This window comes from Protopterus annectens, chromosome 9.part0 (assembly GCF_019279795.1).
Source record: "Protopterus annectens isolate FY-2018-M chromosome 9.part0, PAN1.0, whole genome shotgun sequence".
In the NCBI taxonomy this organism is placed as follows: Eukaryota; Metazoa; Chordata; order Ceratodontiformes; family Protopteridae; genus Protopterus; species Protopterus annectens.
The window spans coordinates 741,728,380-741,751,040 of record NC_056743.1 but is presented as its reverse complement, the minus strand read 5'-3'; the positions used below and the strand labels follow the sequence as shown (position 1 = coordinate 741,751,040).

General features: G+C 39.7%; 1 protein-coding gene across 7 annotated transcripts in view; it reads right to left on the bottom strand.

Annotated features, from left to right (window-relative positions):
* Nucleotides 1-22,661, bottom strand: part of LOC122811493 (circularly permutated Ras protein 1-like) — a 1,239,209-nt gene that overhangs the window by 430,341 nt on the left and 786,207 nt on the right. For all 7 annotated transcript variants that reach the window (XM_044083365.1, XM_044083368.1, XM_044083363.1 and 4 more), the window contains one exon: nt 12,568-12,657. In XM_044083365.1, the coding sequence (XP_043939300.1) occupies nt 12,568-12,657 (90 nt within the window). The remainder of the gene's footprint in view (nt 1-12,567; nt 12,658-22,661) is intronic.

The window sequence follows — 22,661 nt, the reverse complement described above, 5'->3', positions numbered from 1 at the left end:
GGAAGTCACCCCTGATCATTATTAGTAAAAAAATACGAGCACTCATAAAATCAACTAAGGCCAATTTTGAGAGAAAAATTGCCATGGATTCAAAGGACAATCATAAGGCCTTTTTCAGCTATGTTAGGAACCTGGGTGGAAACTCCCAGATATGCTCAGAATTAGTCCAAAATGATACAAAAATCACTGAACCCACAGACATTGCCAACATACTGGCAGACAGGTTCAGTGCAAACTTCACCGCCCTCTCCCCTCTAAAGGAGAGATAACTATCCCAGCGGATTGTAGCCTCCCAGACATCTCAAATGCGCAGGTGAAAGCTGCTCTCTAAAGCTAAAAACACAGCATCAATGGGACCGGATGGTGTCCCCGGCTGTGTGCTACATGAGCTAAATGAGGAATTAAACCCGCACATAAGGCAGCTGTTTAATCTCAGCCTTACCGCAGGATACGTGCCCAAGGAGTGGCGTTATGGCAACTGTGGTCCCACTCCACAAAGGCGGTGCCTCTACGGACCCTGGTAATTACCGCCCCATAAGCTTAACAAGTCTAGTCTGCAAAGCTATGGAGAGGATCATAATGGAGCTCATAAACAAAGATATAGGGGACTTGCAGACATTGGACCCGACCCAGTTTGGCTTCAAGGGCAGATCATGCCTTTTGAACTTGGTCGACTTCTTCGAAACAGTCACCAAGGCCATTGATGAGGGAAAGGCAGTCCATACAGCCTACCTTGACCTTGCAAAGGCTTTCGACACAATACCCCACTCGGGTATTGTAGAAAAACATACCAGCTTAAATGTAAACCCATGTGTCACAAGATGGGTTGCAAACTGGCTTAAGGACAGAACCCACAGGGTTAGAGTTGCTGGCGCTATGTCAGACTCCAAGCCGGTCACAAGTGGTGTCCCACAGGGCTCAGTCCTTGGCCCCCTATTGTTCGGCATCTACTTCTCAGAAGTACAGGCCAACATGGGAGGACTTTGGCTGACAAAGTTTGCAGACGACTGTAAACTGGGCGCCATAGTGGAAAGTGCATCGGACACGGATATCTTTCAGAAGGGACTCACGGAAACAGATAGCTGGTGCCAGAGCCATGGCCTGAAGTTAAACGTCAAAAAATGTATAGTCATACCCTTCGGGAAAAACAAGGTAACCCCAAGCTACCATATAGGTGGCAATCCACTAAGCACAGAAGAGGTTATCAGGGACCTGGGGACCCAGGTTGACAGTGGCCTTTCTTTTGACATTCACATTGCTAAAGTGGTTAGAAAGACCTTCTACATTGCCCACCTGATCATGAAGGGATTCACATCCAGATCTAGTGAGGTCATTGTTCCCCTGTACTGTTCACTTATCAGACCAATGATCGAGTACAATGCCCCATTCAGGATGTATCTCACCCGACATCTGCAGCAATTGGAGAGACCCCAAAAGTTCCTCACCAAAAGGATAAAGGGACTCCAAAATCTGTCATATGCTGCCAGATTGAAGAAACTCCAGCTCTATTCAGTCGCATACCGTCTGCTCAGAGGTGACATGTGCCTGACATACAAGGCCATGTCCAACCCGGAATTAATGGACATGCTCCACCTCAAAATTCCAAATCCACCAAAACCACTAGAGCAAGCGACTTAAACCTTAGCACGGATATAAATAGATATAAATAGGACATGCTGGAGGGATAGATTTATCACTCAGAGACTCCCTATGCTGTGGAATAAAATCCCGGTCCATGTGAGGCAGAGCACCTCGCTGGCTCTGTTCAAGAGAAATCTTGACCTGTGGATGGGAGATCGTAGGTTTACCCCAGGAATCATCTCTGTGTCACTGCTGGACAGAGGCACAACAAACTAATGGGTACAGTATTTTTTTATATAAGGGGTGGCGTAAGCCACAAAACTTTGGGCTAGGCTTATAAATGCCTTAGGGCAGATAGCCTAGTATAAACCTATGAACCTATTACAGTGCCCGAGAGCCTTATTTCTAAAAGTTCAGTTATTTAGAGGCTTGCTGTGCTATTGAGCATATTTACAAATACTGGCATAAATTTCTGGAATATGTATATGTGTGTGCGTGTGTATTCACGCATACTTGCAAAAGCCTTCACTGGTATGTGTTGATATGGTAAACTGATTTTGAAAACCATCACCACTGCTGTTTGATCAGAATGTTGCAGAGAATTGGAGTGTTTGAGCAGGAGTACTATATTTTTATACAGGCAGCTTATTCTGATAAAGATGCATGCACCAGGAAATTACATTTTGCTAACCTAGCTGGGTCAGAGGCCATTCAAAGAGAGCATTCATTTCTGTATACACCAGCAGTATACGAGAGAGAAGGTGAAAAAAGTCATACTGTTGTACAGGCTGAATCAAGGAAAGACCCAGAGTATTAGAAGTGCAAGTTCAGGGAAATATGTAGCCCCCAGACAAATATTACATTAGAGACGCATTTGTTTTACACAAGAGATTAAAAACCAGGGGAAACTTTTGCAGCTTATATAACTGACCCAAGAAACAGAGCTAAAACATGTTTGTTTGGTGACTTAAAAGATGAGTTGATAATACCACACACAAGCCCGTTCTTTAACAGTGCTGCAGTGAGAAAGATTTTACATTCATGACAGTGATTTAATGCTGAGCAAAGCTATTGAGATATGTCAAATCCATGAAGTTATGGAAAGGCACAGAAGTATGCCTGCAAGCGATAAGAGCATGGTTTCAATACGCTCCAGAGCAAATGCAGACAACATGCAACATGTGGCTAGCAGAAGCAGGCCTAAGCACATGGAACCTGCCACCCCTGCAGGCTCTCCAGGTAAAACCCATAGTTTTCCCAACAAGTTCTAAGAAAAGGACATGCTCAGTGCAGTACAAGGTTGAGTCATCAAAACTCAAATCCAGCTTTATTGTTAACTGTCGCAATTGTGGTGCTAAATCACGAGTCTAAAGGAGAAAAAATGCTTAGCATTTGGCCAACAATGCCACAAGTGTAAAAAATGGAACCATTTTCAAATGTTTTGTAAACCTCACACAGTTGTATCAGTAACTGGTGAAAAGGCTGATGCAGTAAATTTGTTGGCAATGAATGAAGTGTTTTGTACTGTCCAGATCAATGGCAAAACCACCGAGCTTAAAGCAAACATTGGCTCAAAGTGTAATGCTATCTCAGCAGACACGTTTGCTAAGGCGAGAGCTAATGAACAACTCAGTGTGGCTAGTTGTGTGAAACTTGTTGCTTATGGAGGTGAAGAAATTCAAACCGAAGGCTCAGTAGTGCTTTCATGTTATTTGGTTAGGAACTATTACACCTTGTTATTTTGTATAATCCAAAGACCTGTGCAGTCATTGGGTCTGAGAGAGAGTTTGAGAATGAATTTACTTTCTTTCACCAAAGAAGTTCATCATATAAGCACATATCCTAGTTCCAATTTTACTGAAGCTATTTTCTCAGAGTATGCTGATGTTTTCGATGACAAGTTAGGCAAACTTCCAGTTGTGAATTTTATGAAGTTAGACCCAGAGGTCAGACCAGCAAGAAAAGTTCCGATAGCTATGCAGAATAAAGTTAAAGCTCAGCTGGATAAAATGGTGCAGCAAGGTGTAATCTGTCCAGTTACAGAACTGACTGAATGGGTGTCTTCCTTGGTAGCAGCCCACAAAAACGGCTCAAACGATATCAGAATATGTATTGACCCAAGAGATTTGAGCAGAGTGGTAAGCACTAGGTAGCCTATCTACCACAAGAGGAGTGGTTTCTGGCCCAGAAATTGTAGATTATTGGCCGTTTGGGCAGTTTTTCAATCTCTTTCATTTTTCTGGTTTAAAAGCCCAGGTTTGTGCTTGTTTCCTGCCTTTCCTGTAACTAGTCTAGTCCAGGTACAGATTTGCTATATCCAGGACTGTTTATAAGCTTCTGCGCTCCCCAAGCCTTTCTGTGTTGAAGGGAAACCTCATAGCTTATCAGTGGGAGTGGTAAGCACTAGTTAGCCTATCTACCACAGGAGGAGTGGTTTCTGGCCCAGAAATAGTTGCTTATTGGCCGTTTGGGCAGTTTTTTCCATCTCTTTCAACTTTCTGGATTAAAAATCCACATCTGTGCTTGTTTCCCACCTTTCCAGTAACTAATCTAGTCCAGAAACAGATTTGCTGTATCCAGGACTGTCTGTAAGCTTCTGAGCAGTGCCAAAGTCTGCTCTTCAATTTTTCCCTTAGATCTGCCAGTTCTCTCCTCTCCTGCACTTTTACTAGCGGATTAGTTTAGCATTTTACCAGACTTCTTGTAGCAATTATTGTAGCACACAAAAGTGCTACCAGCACTAAACGTTCTGCAAGGAAACAGCTCCATATTTATAAATGCCCACCCCTCTAGGCATGTCTAAAGGTCAGTTCCCTGTACTTTCTCCTATTAACCTGGTGAACTTGGGCATCCTGAGGCAATGTAGCAACTGCCTCATGTACACTGACAACCCTCTCCTCTTACCTCCCAACACTCAGACTTGTGAGAGATGCACTTATATATCCAAATTGGAAGCCACTCACTCTCCAGCCAAGACCGGAATAGCTGGTCAAGAGAAGAAGGTCAACACTTGTACCACACCACATGGAACACAAAGCCCTCCAGAACACACAGCACTGCCTTCACATAAATACACAAACCACACACCCACCTTCATGGAGGCTCTCAATAAAAATCTACACAAACAGCAGAGACCTCCATGGCAGAAATGTACCCGACCACCACAACACAACACTAAAGATGAGACAACGCTCCTAAATAGTGTGCCACTCAACCAAGGCCCCTTAGGCAAAACAGCATGACCAACACTCTAGTCATAGGTGACTCAATAATGAGGCACATTGATGTCCCACTCACTAGGTTCAGAAAATAACAGTCAGCTGCCTGTCAGGTGCAAGGCTCCACCACGTAACGCATGCACTCAGGTCCCTCAACAACAGGTACAAATATGACTCTGTCATTGTACATGTGAGTGTGAATGACCAGAGACGTACCTCCCTGGACTACATGAAGAGACATGGAGAAGCTCTTGGATTATGTAGCCCAGGCGGGTATGACCCTAACCCTGAGCAGCATCCTACCATCACCCAGAATGATACCACATTAAAAGCAGAAAATGATTGGTTTCAACAACTGGCTAAGTTTCTGGTGTCATCCTAAGGGGATCCAGTATCTGTCTGCCTGGGATGACATGATTTACAAATGTTGATGTTTTGCCAGAGATGGCCTGCATCTGTCATGCCTGGGCTTCCGGATACTGGCCAAGGCTCTTGCCACTCCTATAGTGCCTTTTTTAGGCTGTAGGCGGCATTCCAAAGACCAAATTACCACCATAACAGCTACAAACAAATGCAATCTGAGAGTCATGCTGCTCAATGCTAGAAGTCTAAATCTCAAAATGCACTCGCTCAAAGCACTCCTTAAAATGGAGAACATTGACACTTGTGCTGTAACAGAGACTCGGTTCAAAGCAGTAGAAAGCACCCCTGCACTACCAAGCTATAACTCATTCCATAACTTTCGGCCCCAGAACTTGGACCGAAGCTCCAAAGGCGGTGGTGTTTCCATATTCATAAAGGATGTGCACACCTCCAGACTAATAATAATGATAATAATAATATTATTATTATTAATAATAATAATAATAATAATAATAATAATAGCCCAACATAATGCATCTGAAATACTTCAGGTGCAGCTAACACTGGGTAAGACAACGGTTCAGGTCGTAGCCTGCTACAGGTCCCCAGTCATGTCGTAAGACTCACACTCCATGTTCCTAAGCATAATGGAGAATATTAGGGTCCAACCAAACATGATCATACTAGGCGACTTTGACTACCCCTCCATTAACTGGGAAAACTACTCATGTACCAATACACTTGCCCAATGCTTTCTGGAATTCATTAATTCTAATGCTCTGGACCAGCTCATTCTTACCCCCACTAGAGGTAGCAACAACCTTGACCTGGTCATTACTAACATGGGCGACCGTTGCTCTACACCAATAGTCAACTCCTCCCTGGTTAGATCCAACCACAAACTAATCACCTTGGAAATCCAACCCCCTCCCCCCCACAAAGTTAACCACCATGAAAAACTTCTCCAAAGCTAACTTTGGGTGCCTAAAAACAGAGGTGGATGACTTTACGGCACCCATGCAAATGGAGAATAGTTGCATGACTGCTGAATCATACACCAATGCACTGTACGAACACATACACAAATGGATGGATATAGTCATACCCAATAGAATTAAGACACTCACCTGAAAAAAAAAGGAAGCCAAATCTGGTGGTCCTCTGCCATAAACAAACTCTACAACAAGAGGAGGAAACTGATGTGGAATAGGGCGAAGTTCCAAGACTGGAAAAACTCCCTTATCAGCCTCAGCAAAAGGTTGAGATCCCCCATCAAATCCTCTAAAGCTAGCTATAAAAACAGAATTGCAGCAGATAGTAAAGACAACCACAAGGCCTTCTATAGTTATGTAAAGAATCTCCACGGCAATACCCAGATTTGTTCTGAGCTACTGCACAATGGTACCTTCTATACCGAGCCAACAGATATTGCCAATATGTGGGCCGGCCGATTCAGTGCTAACTTTAATCCTCTCCCCCCCCAAAGGACCAATCACAATACCAGTAGATTGCCAGGCACCCAGTATTACTACTGCATAGGTTAAAACAGCACTGTCCAAGGGCAAGAATACAGCTTCTATGGGACCTGACAATATCCTGGCTGTGTTCTACATGAACTACAGAGTGAACTGGCACCTCACCTGTGTGCCCTGTTCAATCACAGCCTCACTTCAGGCTTTGTCCCTGCTGAATGGCGCACTGCAGACAGACATCCCTCTCCACAAAGGAGGAGCGACTACACACCCCTGGGAATTATCGCCCAATTAGCCTGACGAGTCTGATATGCAAAGCTATGGAATGCATCATCATGGACCTAGTAAACAAGGATATAGGGAATCTCCAAACTCTGGTTCCTACACAGTTTGGTTTTGTGAAGGCTAGATCATGCCTCCTCAACTTGGTCAACTTCTTTGAGTCAGTCACCAGAGCTGTGGATGAAGGCAAGGTGGTTCATACAGCCTACCTTGATCTGGCCAAGGCCTTTTATACCATTCCCCACTCAGGAATCATAGAAAAACTCACTAAGCCAGGCATCAACCCCTATGTCACTAGGTGGGTTGCAAACTGGCTCACAGATAGAACCCACAGTGTGAAAGCTGACTCCAAGTCAGACTGCCAACCAGTCACGAGTGGAGTCCCACAGGGTTTGGTTCTGGGTCCTCTCCTGTTTGGTATCTACTTCTCTGAAGTCCAGAACAACACAAAGGGACTCTGGCTGACAAAGTGTGTCAATGACTGCAAGTTGGGAGCTATTTTTAACTCCCCAGGTGATGTTGGCACCCTACAGAAAGGCCTCAATGACACCAATGACTGGTGTCAGAACCATGGCCTTAAGCTCAATGCCAAAATATGTGTCATCATCCCCCTTGAGAAAAACCTGGTTCCCTTGAATTACCACATTGATGGTAGTCCACTGAACACAGAAGGCATTATACCAGATCTGGGAACACAGGCCGACAGCAACCTCTCTTTTGACCACCACACTGCCACTGTGGTCAGAAAGTCCTTCTATGTGGCACATCTCATTACTAAGGGTTTTACATCCAGGAAGAAAGAAGTCATTGTCTCCCTCTACTCTTCCCTCATTAAGCCAATCATCGAGTACAATGCCCCATTTGGCATGTACCTCACTAGACACCTGCAACAACTGGAGAGGCTGCAAAAGTACCTCACAAGGAGGACCCTAGGCCTTAAACACTTGTCCTATATGGACAGACTCAAAAAACTCCAACTATTCCCTGTCTCATATCACCTACTTACAGACCATCTCTGCTTGACATACAAAGCCATGTCTGACCCAACTCTGTTAGAAATGCTACATCTAAAGAAATCCCAATCCCTCCACACCACACGCTCCAGAGACTTCAACCTCATTACCACAATCAACAGAACATGCTGGAGGGACAAATTCATAACCCGGAGACTGCCCATGCTATGGAATAGACTTCCCATACATGTCAAGCAGAGCACCTCACTGGCCCTCTTCAAGAGAAAACTTGATGAGTGGATGGGAAATAGAAAATTCACCCCGGGGATCACTCCAGTGGCTCTACTCGACAGAGGCACTAGGAAGTAAGGTCGGGTGGCACTATGCCAGGGTAATCCTATGGACTAGGCTTGTAAAGGCTCCAGGGCCATTAGCCTAGTACACACCTATTAGAGAGACAAGATCATCCAATGTGTACAGTCGAGGAAGTCGCAGCCATAACACCAAATGCCAGTGTTTTTTCTGCCTTAAATGCAAAAAGTTAATTTTGGCAAGTGATGCTTGATCACAAATCCTCATTACTGACTACTTTCAGTACCCCATTTGGCAGATACATATTCCTCAGGATGCCATTTGGAATAAATTCTGCAAGTGAAGTCTTTCAGCATGCAATGGAGCTAATTTTTTCAGGTTATTCTTGTGCCATAATAGTAGATGATTTGTTGGCTGGAGGCAATGGTGAAGCAGAGCATGATAAAAACCTTAAAGTTCTAGACAGAACATATGAAGTGAATCTGAAGCTCAATCCTCTAAAGTGCAAATTCAGACTACCAGAAGTTGCATATGTAGGTCATTTACTTACTAGCACTGGCTTGTGACTAGACCTGTCCAAGCAAGCAGCCATTCTTGAGATGCCAGCACCAGATAACGTTCAGGCTCTACAACATTTTCTTGATATGGTCAACTATTTAGGCAAGTTTATACCAGACTTAAGTGAGTTGTCAGCTCCTTTGAGAGAGCTGATGCACAAAAATGTTATATGGTCTTGGTTGGAACAGTACTAGACAGCATTTGAAGACCTTAAGCAGAAAATTGCCACCCTCACCTACATTAAGATACTATGATGTCAATAAACCAGCAACTCTTTCTGTGATGCCTCAAAACTTGGTCTTAGTACGGTTATTCTTCAAGAAGGCAGAGCAGCAGCCTTTGCATCTAGAACTCTTAACCAAACTGAAATGCAATATGCTCCAATTCAGAAAGAACTTTTTGGCAATTGTATTTGCATGTTCAAAGTTTCATGATTATATCTGTGGTTGAGCTATTCAGATTGAAACTGATCACCAACCTCTAGTTACTATTCTAAAGAAGCCTATGCATTCAGCTCCAGTGAGATTACAAAGAATGATGCTCAAATTGCAAAAGTACAACTTCAAAATGGTCTATACAAAAGGAAAACTTCCTTATCTGGCTGATACCCTATCCAAATCACCCAGAAATACAACAAAACAGCTTCATGCAGAGAATTTTAACTTTGACGTCATGGAAGTGAGTAATTCTTCTACCACAAGACTTGATGAGCTGAGAGATCATACAAAGACTGATCCAGATTTGCAAAAGCTCAACCACTACATTAATGCTGGATGGCCAACAAAGCAATCTAATGTTCTACCTGAGGTGCAAACTTATTTTCCTTACAGAGATGAGATGTTGATGGAAGATGGCATTATTTTCAAAGGTCCTAAAATTGTTGTCCCTGCTTCTTTCCAACATGAATATTTCCAGATTTTGCATTGCGGTCACACAGGTTCCGAATCTACCAAAAGAAGGGCGAGAGAACTAGTATGTTGGCCTTCTAGTAAAAGACATTGATAAAGTACTGTCTTCTTGTTCAGTATGCAATAGTACTAAACCACATTTGCAAAAAGAACCACTTCAGCTAAGTCAAGTTCCTGAACTACCTTGGTCAACAGTAGCCACTTATAATATTCGAGTGAAACAATCAGGATTACTTTGTGTTGGTAGACTCTTATTCAAACTGGTTTGAGATTGATTTACTACCTAACCCAATGTTCACTGCTGTTATCACCAAGTTGAAACATCATTTCTCAGTCCATGGTAGTCCACACAAAGTTGTTTTTGACAATTGTACTCAATTTACTAGTCAGTTGTTTCAGAAATTTGCAAAAGAATGAGACTTTGTACATGTTACTAGTAGTCCAGAATATCCACAGTTGAATGGACTAGCTGAACGTGCAGTACCAGAGTGCAATTACTTGAGAGGTCAAAGCATGATAATACCGATGTCTTTTTGAATGTACTCAATCTCAGAAACATACCCCGTGACGATATACTTGGCTCGCCTGCTCAGAGACTTCTATCCAGGCAAACCAGAACAACATTGCCTATTACTTCCAGTTTGTCAAGGCCTAAAGCGAAGAACAACAAGACAAATGGAGTCCAATTATTTAAAAGTGTTTTTTTTTTTTTTTTTTTTACAAAAGTCCAGCTATGATAAATTGAGCCAATTTCTTCATCCATTGAAAGGGAGACAGACAGTGAGGATACAAATGGCAAAAGGTTTCGACCGGACTGGTCAAGTAACAGGTATATGTACCAAGCTGAGATCCTACTTCAAAGAATCTGAGGGTGTGGAGTACAGGAGAAATCGCAAACATAGTCTTCCTGTACCAGAATCGATACCGCAGTATTGTTTCTGTGATACTGACTCTAGATCTCAGAGCAATCCAGGCAATGTTCCTGTTGCAGAACATGTCTTAACTTCTATTTCCATTCCTGATGATGTTCCTAATGTCCCAAAGGTTGAACATTCAGCAGAGACCGTCCCAGTTGCTAGACCTAATTCTAATTTCTACGTCACATAATTTCGTCATATTTCCAGACCTAGTGTGAAATACACACTAACCTAGACATACTTGTTTATATGTATTTAGTTCTGTACAATTGCATGACAAAGAATTATTTATATTGACTGCATGTCAACTAATGTCATCAATATTGCATGACTCATTTCTCAAAGAGGGAGGATGTAGAATGGTGCATGTATGTTGCACCTTTAAGAAGCATTTCAAGGTTACCACGTGCATATAAATAGCAAACACGTGCTAGCTTTAGTGCCATTTTGAGTGTGCTGCTAGAGATTGAGCATGTATGAGTGTAATAGCTAGTTTGTTTATAAGTTTATCTAAGTAAAAGTTATTAAGCCTCAATCCTGATGTGTTTGTAAATAATAAAGCTGCTTGAACAGAACCCACAAAAAGACATGTCTATTTTATCCTGACTGGACGAGCGACACAGCCCTTCCATCTTCTCTCCTGGAGAGAGACAATATCCAGCTTCTTCCTTACAATCAAATTGTCAACTTCCAAGCTGCATCCTGTCAGAGAAACTACACTGAGTATAGCAATTCTTAGTTTATGTTTGGCAGGTTAATTGGTTTTACATTCAGCTTTTGTTCAACAGAGCCAGGTAACCCAAGCTAGGCAATTGGACTGGCTTACTGACCCAGGAATACTGGGCTTTATGGTAGGCACACACTGGCCATTAGGGGCACATGCAGCCTTCACAGGATTAGCATGGGTCCCTGGCGTAGGATGGAGTAGGCTGTGTCCTCAACTCACTTATCAGTAAATACCCATGCCCATTTTTAGTGACATTAGTCAACATAACAAAATCACCTAGAGAAAATTTTTACACCATCAAGTGGCAAGCGATCCATATTCTCCTAGCTTGCGGATACTGCACACCACACCCGATGCAGTCAGTCTGTTCCAGTCTTCCACCTATATGCACCATCTAGAGTTTGTGCTGCTGTCCATAACTCCATATTTGGGAGAGTTTGAGATAGACACACTCAACTTGTCTTTTAGGAGGTGGCAGGAATCCCACAAAAGCGCACAGAAAACATGCAAAATCCAAACGGGCACTGGCTGGAGATCAGGATTGAACCTTGCACCTTGTTCATGGCAGCTGAAGACCTTAACCAATATGCCAACCTTTGCAAAACAGTGCATCCAAATCATGTTTCTTCTGTTCTCTCTTTTCTAGTGTTTACGTGCCCATTTGTCAAAGTAACTCTTCATGTACTAACCCCTCCATGATCTCCACCACATTGCTAACTGTGTCACATGCTTTCTACCAATCCAATTTCCCTTTCTTAGTATTATTATCATGAACTCTCAGTGCTATTCAAATGTGGCCTTAGCAAGACCTCATGCAATAAAAGGATGGAACACTCTGAAACAAGGTAACATGCACATTTATGTATATACATATAACTGCACAGATGTGTGCGTATGTGTGTGTGTGTCTATTGCCCTGAATCCAAAAGACTTGTGACTACTTACACTGACAGTCTGACAGCAGGTGTTTTGGAATCTCTTCCCAGTACTAAGCCTGTTTATAGATCAGCCTTACACTGAAGTAAGTCACACATATTGACAAGTCTTTCAGAATCAGAGTAGACTTGCATTGAAGGCAACTCTTTTGGAATCTGGCCATGTATATGTGTGTGCGTGCATATATATATATATATATATATATATATATATATATATATATATATATATATATGCGCACACACATAAATACCATGTTAAAGACACAGTAAAGGTTTAGCTCTCAAAAGAAAACCAAATCTGCTCCAGGCTTGTTTACATCAAATATTCATAGTGGTACCTCATTATTGAAAGTGATAAGAGCAACTCTCTTGGATGGATCCGTCTGCTGTAGGTAGTGCAAGGACTGGGATATTGCTGCTTTAACGGCCTGAAAGCAAAGAAACAAATGAATAAGATTTGTGTTGCAGTCCTGATAGCAAGGAACTAGCTAAGCCCCTACTTCTCTATGCAGTATAGAAGAAAAACATGTCATGTCAGTTTTATTTCTTGTGCTATTCAGAATCCATATATTCTCATAATGATAATCTTAAAATACTATTATTCACTTTATACATCCACACTGTTAAAGTCATATAGTCACATGCCCAAAGCATCATCAGTTATCTACATTCATACACATGTGCACACTTATCAACATAGTCTCTAAATCAGCAATCAGAATAAAATATAAAGTATTAAAATCCATTATTGACAACACTAAGCAGTCTTATATATATATATATATATAAATATATATACATATATAGCTAGCACATGAAATTTTTTTTCATAACTCTAGTATAATTCTTCCAAAAGAATACCAAAGTACACAGAAATAAAACAATCAATTAAAATCCAATGCTTCTTCCCAAATACAAAAAATAAATAAATAAAAATGAAAAAATATTTTCTAACTATGTGGATGTCATTCTTATTTTCTTCATGATTATGATAACCAAATATATGGAAGTTAAAAAAATTCACAGTAAGTTTACTTTACCTCAAAATGTTTGAAACGTTAGTATTATTCAGTTAGAACCCAATAAATCAACACTTACAAAAATCATAGTTTTCATAGCTCTCAACCTATTAACACAAAAAAATCTGGACAAAGCCATAAAAATAGGGACACATTTTAAATATTGCTCTTATAAACTTAGAAAGTTGCTAGAATAAAAGATCTTGTGTTGCCATGAAATTTCTGAAAGATGTAAAGTCTGAAACTCAAATGACTGTCATTATTTACTGAATTCAGTCCTCTCTTATTTGTCACAAAAATCCATAAAATCATACATTCTATGAGGAACAGACCATAACTATGAGCAAAAATCTGGACATTCTGCGAAAGTCTGTACAGTTGAAAGTTATGATAGTTATAGCATTACAGCATCTACTGAATGACTTTCACAAATACTACTGCCAGATATTAATTGAGCCATTTGTTAACATTATATTCTATATCTGCGGTGGTACAGCGGTAGCGTTATTACCTCACAGCAAGAGGTTCTCCTGTTCGATTCTCGGCTGGAGTGCCTTGTGTGGAGTCTGCATGTCCTCCCCGTGGTAGAGTGGCCTCCGAAAGGCATGCGTGAATGGGCGTGCCTTCGTTGAAGGTTGGGCGTCTGGCTGGCAATTCGGCACCATAAAAATCGACTGCCAATCATTAGCGGACCGGAGTTCCGCTGTGGCGACCCCTAACCAGGAAAAGTCGAAAAGACAAACATATTCTATGTTTAATTTCCTTTGCTGCTTTGGTTTTGATTACTATTTTATTTACATACACCACTTGTGGTTTGCTGTATATTTAAAGGAACACTCTACCTTAGACCTGAATTTTTTTCATTGTATGTGTCTTTTGTTTTCTAGGCTATTTTAATGCATCAAAACCACCCTAAGACCTTCTTATAAAATTTTAATATTTTTCCACAAATGTAATCTTGTGATCCTGCTTTTTATTTTCTTCCAGAGTCCATTTTAAACCCTGTTTTTATGAATCATACTAGACATCAGGCAGTGGCTGTGTTTTCTTCTCATGCCATTAAAATACAGTGGCAGTAATATGAGACCCAGTCATCTTGCACACCCTCTGTATCAGGACTGCTTCGATTTTTCATATATTAACTCTCATTTATGATTCTCTCAAAGACTGTTTTATGGTAACTGCCAGAGTCATACAGCTACAGCCAAAGAAATTAGCTAAACTGCAGGCTTTTGTAAGTGTTAAAACTTGTAGTCCTGCCACTACTGACAGACTCTCTCCTATACTCTTCCCGAGGTGTCAGAACTGTTACTGAAGTGAATGAATCCTGCTGGAGCATGTGCTAGTGACAGCAGCCACTGGAAAGGGAGAGACATGAAAGTAATTCTGCTATTCTCCTGTGAACACAATGGAAAGAGATATATTTTCTCTTGAATGTTGAAGAATGAAAATGCGCTTTATTAGTTGCAAAAATATTTCACGTTTAAAACTGCTGCCTTTTTTTTTTCACTATAATGCAGCACTGTTCTGTAATGCTACACCAAATAATGGTCAACATTATCCTTTTCATTTTGTCTAGGTGTTTTTAATCATATTCTAGTTTTTCTCTCAGCAGAATATTTCCTGTACTTCCCATCTAATGAGATTGTCATTGTTTTGCCCCTTTCTAATACAACCAGAGCAAAATACTGAAAGGCACACGTATGTTAAAAATATCTCATTCAGTTACAGAAGTGGACAGCACTCCTGTAGAGCATATCAAAACCAATATGTTACAGAAAAATATATAAATGCATTGACTTGCAAAGTGAGAGAATGAACTACTTAGTTAATAAAGTACAGCATGTAAACACTAATTCACTACATGTCACAGTAAAGTAATAACATCTCCCCTGTCAGCAGGGGGCTGTAAATGAAAAAAGCACAGAGGAGAGAGAGAGGATGGTGTTAGTATTTCTTCAATTCTGTGCAATCTTCCCTTCAAACCACTGGAACTTGAAGTTGTGTGCTAAAAGTTTCCTGAAGGTCAAGAATAGCAGCACACAAATTACCAACTTATCAAAACAATGACTTAGCTGAAAAATCTTAACACAGCCCCTAGCACTTGCCAACATCAGTCTGTAGGCAGTTCCTGGCAAGAAAAACACAGATTTCCGTATGTCAGTGTTATATCATACAGGCATAGGCAAACTCTTCTGCTAGGACATACGAGTGGTTAAGCTTAAAAAAGGTGGAAGGGCTTTTCCTTCCTTTGATTCCATGAAAAAGAAATGAAAGTTTTATAAAGTACCGGATGAATCCTAATAACTAAACTGGACTGTAATCAAACTCTAGGGAGGAAATAAAGCACATGATTGTGTTAAACTCTTTATCCTTAATGTTTGCTTGTAGACATAGCTCTCCTCTAATTTCCATTTTATTATTCTCTGTTCCAAAACTAAACTGATGTATTTCGGCTTTTCCCGGTTAGGGGTCGCCACAGCAGAACTCCGGTCTGCTCATGATTGGCAGTGGATTTTTACGGTGCTGAGGTGCCAGCCCAATGCCCAACCTTCAAAGAAGGCACATCCATTCACACACACACACCTACCTGCATGTCTTTTAATGTTACTCGACCGCGGGGAGGACATGCAGACTCCACACAGAAGGTGCTCCAGCCGAGAATCGAAGCAGAGAACGTCTATGTTTGACAAAATTTGTATTTATTCACTATATTTGGTATATGTATTATGTATGTACTTTCTACAAAATTATTACTGATGTTGTAATCTTTTTATGTATTCAAGTGTTTTTTTTTTTTTTTTTTTTTTGCCTTTTGGCTTGAATTGTGACTGAAAAAGGGTCTTGGATGGACTTCCAAGATGGCTGCACATTGAGTAATAGCTTAACTCTAGCTCTTCTAGTGTGAAAACAAACTCAACAGAGAAAGCCAACATACTTTTGTGTTTATGGGTAAATTTCAGAATCTGGTAGGTAACTTTACTGGCTGGATACCATGAAAAAAGAAATATAGAGCACCTGGAAAAAAATCAGCTACAAAAAGTGAGGAAGAAACACTAACTGGGGAAAGTTCTGCAACTGTTCAGCAAAAAGCAATGCAACCTCCAGACATGATTTCCAGTAACCCGCAGGAAGATACAAAAATAACTGCACACAGACCTGGTTAAAATAAAAAAAGGCTGAAAAAATGTGTGAATGTATTTTAAGCAGATTGTTTTTAGAATAGATGTGACTTTTAGGATATATGTGACTAAGTATTAATTGATGTTTAACTGGTGTTTAATGAAGGGTGTTATTTAAACGACTACTAGTAAGTAAAACAGCAAAATGCAGCACAGTACGAAAACGGAGTTCGCAAGCAGCGTAAATAAAAAATTATCTGATATAGTCATTCACCATATAACGCTGTTTGCTAAAGGCAAGACCTCACAGTTCCAACGGCACATAAAGTCCAACTGTAAACGCTTTGAAAATCCACTCTTACTAAAGAACGTCAAGTCGCTATTCAGCTCATCCAGATTTGTTCTTTATTTCACAAAATAACACAGACAGTAAGCGCTTTCACCATTTTGGCTTCCTCAGACTTTACAAGCACCACATTTCAACTTCCTTTTAAATAATCCTCCAAAAACTACTGTTGGTGGAAAACTTAATTAGCTTTTAAAGCGCTCACATCAAGACATTTCATTGTATACATATAAAACTTCTATCCATTATTAACAGTTAGTCTATGATATAGATGCATTACGACCAATACACTAAAACATATTTAAAACATATTAAAATACATTTGATGGGAGAAATGTTAATAAATATATAAGAAATTTAAAAACATATAAAAAAGTGTGCAAATGTTTGTTTTAAAACTGGTACTACAGTGCATTCAACCCACATGAACCTATAAGATGTCCATATCTAAGTGAAGGGTAATTCCTCTGAATAACTCATTGGGGTCTATAAATTCTCCTACCCTTCAAAAAAGGTTTAATTTGAACCTTGTCATTCAGCCCTGGTGGTTCATCTGCCCTGCACCTCACAATCCATCTACTTTCACATTCCAAAGTCCTATTTATTATATCTCCTCCTCTACGTCCCTCCTGTAACTGCTGTATAACGCAGAAATTAAAGATATGGCCAGGGCCTTCTACTTTACAGTGTTTTGCTAAAGCATTAAAATCAGACCCTAGTCTTATGTGATAGTTATGCTCCCTTACTCTATCTTTAAGAGCTCTATTGGTCTTCCCTATATAAAATGCTTGGCAGGCCAAACATTTCGCCAGGTAGACCACATTCTTACTATCACAATTCGTATCTGTATGGAAATAAAATGTATATTTGGTAACAGGGTGTACAAACATCTTTTCTTCATTAATGTATATACAGTGGTTACATTTACCACAAGATACAGTATTCCTTTCTGTATCGTGTAACTTTCTCAAATTCCTGGGCCTACACAAGAGCCTTTTAAGATTGGGTTTATTTTTATAAATTATCTTAGGTTCTGGCCCTACTATTTTGGATATTTCATTGTCTGACAGTAAAATATCCCAGTGTTTATTCATCATATCCCTTACTTCACTTATATCCTTTGTAAAAAACAGGGAAGGTCTAGTATCCTTTCGTTCAATTATTGGATGGTCTATTGAATCATAAGTTTGTTCAGAGAAATATGGTTTTGCCTTTGTGGCTCTTAAATCATGTACTTCCATTATGACCTTCTCTATCATTTCAATGTCATAACCTCTTGAAATAAATCTACTTTTCAATTCTTCTACCTCTTTCCTATACCTATCCTCTATTGGATTAAATCTGGACGCTCTCATGAACTGTCCTTTTAATATATTGTGAAATATATGCCTAGGATGCATACTATTTCTATGGAGTAGTGTGTTCCTGTAACATAACTTTCTATGAATAGAAGTATTCAACAGTCCATTGCCCAGCCTAATCACATCAACATCCAAATATGAGATTCTATTCTCCGAATAGTTCAGAGTAAATTTCAAGAAGTTAGTGGAAGTATCCATGTAGGCCACAAAATTATTCAGGGTGTCTATATCCCCTAGCCAAACGAAAAAGAGATCGTCCACAAACCTACGATACATGCCTACGTACTTTTTAAATAAATCAGAGGCATACAAAAATTTGTCTTCCCATGCTGCCATTACTAGGTTGGCGTAGCTATTAGCACAAGAAGTGCCCATAGCTACGCCATCCTTTTGCAAGTACACTTCCTCTCCAAAAAGGAAAACATTATTGGTTAAGATGGTTTCTAAATATAAAGTAAGTAATTCAATGTTATTACTCTGTAGGTCTGAGTGTGAACTCAAATATTCCTGTATATATGTAATACCCACATCATTGGGTATTACAGTGAATAAACTTACAACGTCCAACGTAACCAAATAATACATCTTATCTTCGCTCAACTGGCTACTGTACGTATATAAATCTGTTATAAATTGCTTACTGTCTTTTAGTATACAATTATTCATATCAACTAGTGGTTCAGCTATATGAAACTCCTTATTGAATTTCATACACCTGAGGAGGATAATTTAAGATCCATGGTGAATCAATGTTATGATGCTTTTAAAAAGAAGTATGTTAACATGGATGTGAATGTTAAACTTGAGAGTTCAACAGAGTAGAGAAATATGGAAATCAAGAGGCTATACAAATGGAAATGTTTATGGAAAAATTATACATGCCAAGGGTTAGCGGTAGGTGAGGGTCAATTACTAATGGTTAGGATAGGAGGAGATGAGATGAAAAATGGTGATGTATAACTAATCTACAGGAAAGTCCCCAGGAATAGATGGTATTCCTGTGGAAGTTTGGAAGCTAAGAGGCAAAAAAAATTAAAGATCTGGAAGGTTTTGTTTAACAATATTTTAAGAGGAGAAGTACCAACATCCTGGAAGAAAGCAGTGGTAGCTGTAATACCTAAAAAGAATAAAAATCCATCAGATCCAGCTTTGTAAAAGTCCATTTCAATAATAAACTATGATTATAAAGTGTTTGTCTCTAATGGCTAAAGAATGGCAAAAGTAATGCCAAAATTGATAGATATGGATCAATGTGGTTTTGTGGAGGGGAGACAAACATATGACAATATTTACAGAACACTGATGATTCAGAGGGAAGCAGAATATAAGAAAATACCATTGTTGTTGTTGGGTCTTGATGCAGATAAAGCATTTGACGGATTAAGATGGGACTTTGAGAGAATGCCAATGGAAGCATTTGCATTTCTTGAAAAAAAATGCAAGGTCGATTAGGAGGCTATATGAGGGATCGGAAGCAAAAATTAAAGGGGGTGGGGTCCTGTCTGACAATTTCTGCTTGAGCAGAGGAACCAGGGAGGGATGTCCTCTTTCCCCTTTGTTATTTGCATTGTATTTAGAACCACTAGCAAAGAAAATAAGGGACTCTGAAATTTAAGAATATAATTGGTATGGTAGTCAAGAAAAGCTGACTCTATTTGCAGATGATATTATTTTATACCTGACAGTACCAGAAACTAGACATTACAGTGTTGTGGAACATTTTGAGACCGTTTTCAGGATACAAAATTAATGAAGCTAAAACAAAGACAATAGCGGTAAATTATGTACCCACACATGAATTGGTTCAGCAATATCCATATTTATGGGGACATGATAAAATGAAATATTTAGGAGTATGGATTAAAAATGATTCTGGTGTGTCAGCTAAGGATATGTGGAAAGAGACTAAACAAAAGATAATACAAAAACTGAGAAAACGGAAGCTTTATTATATGGATATGGATAGTAAGATATAAGCAGTTAAAATGTTTTAATTCGTCTTATACACAGGTCAGGCATATTTTTATCAACCAGAGGAGAAGTTGTGGACAGCAATTAATAAAGAACTAAAGGACATTATTTGGGGGGGGGGGGGAGACTGCAAGAGTCAAGTGGGATAAGCTGTTTCTTCCATTATCACAAGGCAGATTGGCATTACTTGATTTGAAGGGGTATTTCTGAGATACACAGTTAAGGCTCCTGTACATAGCACAAGCAGAAAAATATCATTCAAAGTAGAAAGGGATGATGATGAAACAGGGGGGAAGCTCAAGAAATGAGGAGAGACATGGATTTTGGATACACACCTTTAAGGAGAATAATAATCATACAGAATATTATACCCATAAAGTAGAAAGTATCCTAAGAACTAAGCCAACATAGGAATGGAAAAAGGAGATCCTGCAGATAGAGATAACTGCAATTAGAGATATAAACAATAGATAAGAGGAGGACGGCATTTATTGGAGAAAACTGGTGAAGGAACCAAAGTATTGCGAGCAAATAACTAGAGAGGGAAAGATGATACAATGGGAAGATGTCAATAATTTTTTTGGACTGTGGGTTAGAGGTTGCCTTCCCTATCAAGGTTTGATGTCAGAGTATAGGCAAAGAGAAATAAATGGAGGGGGGGGTCCTAAAGAAAAGATCAGCACTAGTAGAGTTTTTAGTAGAGTCTAGAACATAAGCTGCCATTAAAAAGGAATAATTAGTACAGTATACAAAATATTGCATGATAATCATAATCAATCAGAGGAGGTTAGAAAGTATTGGGAAGAGTGATTGGATAAGCAATGCACAAAGAAACAATGGGAGGATATATGTATGTCTCCCAAATATGCAACAAAATCTAGAAGATTTAGGATTTTTGCTTGGAAATGTGCATATACATGCTTTTATACTCCAAGTAGACTCCAGAGAATTTTTCCTAGGTAGACAGCAAATGCTGGAGGTGTGATGGGGAAGAAAGAGGTAATTGGGAACATATTTTCTGGGAGTGCAGTGAGGGATTCCCTACCTGTGGGATGCACTGTCAGAGATACTAAGTGGGCAAATTGCTGTGACGAGAGAGAAGATTTTTCTGAGCTATGATACAGAAATGTAACTGCTGTGTCTAATTATGTTGACTGTCAAAAAATAAATTACTAGAAAATCAAAATCAAAACCAACTATACTAGAAGTAGTGAATGCAGTAACAGAGATAAACAACTGGAATTGAGATCTTTAGAAAGGGGTAGGTGCAAACTACATTGGAAAAAATGGGAATTGTGATAATATACACAGGGGAGGAATGAGGTTTAAAAGAAGGCAGGACTTAAATGAGCTATGTAATGTTTGACTGAAAATGATTGGGTAGATTACAAGTGATGTACAATGTTTGCAAATGGGAGTGTGTCAGTATGGTTTTTGATGTAAAATGCTTGCAACTAGGATTGTGTCTGTGTGTATTATTTTCATTTATATAAATGTACGATTGCCTGTGTCATACGTGATGGTTTAATAAAGATGTTTCTTGTTTTAAAAAAAAAGTGCAGGAATGGAATAATTTATGTAACATTGCTTAGGTTATATGAGATAGAGCAATATATGTGAAGTGTAATGTTTGTAGCCATGAACTTGTTAATAGGGTTTGATTACTTTTATATAAATGTAAATTTGCCTACATCGTGATAACTCAATAAAGGTAGTTAGAACAAAAAAAAAAGCTTCCAGGAAAACCTCACTTACCCAATTAATGAAGACCAAATTAAACAAGCTACAAGGACGACACTAATTAATATCTATAATGTATAGGTTCATAGGCAGGTACTAGGCTATTGGCCCTAAGGCATATATAAGCCTAGCCAAAAATCTACCCTGACTTTCGCCACCCAAGAAAATTATTTTCCTGTGCCCCTGTCGAGCAGAGCAACAGAAGTGATCCAGGGGTGAATTTCCTATTTATCATCCAATCATCAAGATTTTTCTTGAAGAGTGCTAATGAAGAGCTTTGTTTGATATATACAGGTAGTTTGTTCCAGAGTATGGAAAGTCTCTGGGACAGGAGTCTATCCCTCCAGCATGTTCTGTTCATTGTGGTGACAAGGTTTAGGTCCCTAGAGCATGCAGCTCAGATGGATTGGGATTTCTTTAAGTGGAGCATGTCAACAGCTCTGGGTTTGACATAGCTTTGTATGTTAGGCAGAGATCATATCCGAGTAGGCGATGTGCTGGAGTTTTTTGAGATGGTCTGTGTAGAGCATCTGTTTAAAGCCTGTAATTCTCTTTGTGAGGTATTTCTGTGGCCTTTCCAGTAGTATATGTCTTGTGAGGTACACACCAAAAGGCCCAAGTAAGCCTAGCCAACAAAGTTCCCTGGCTTACGCCAACCCAAGAAAATTAATTTCCTGTGCCTCTGTTGAGCAGAGACACAGAAGTGATCCTGGAGTGTATTTCACATTTCCCATCCACTCATCAAGATTTTTCTTGGAAGAGTGCTGAGGAACTTTGCTTGATATAGATGGGTAGCTTGTTCCAGAGTATGGGAAGTCTCTGGGACAGGAATCTATCCCTCCAGCATGTCCTGTTTATTGTGGTGACAAGGTT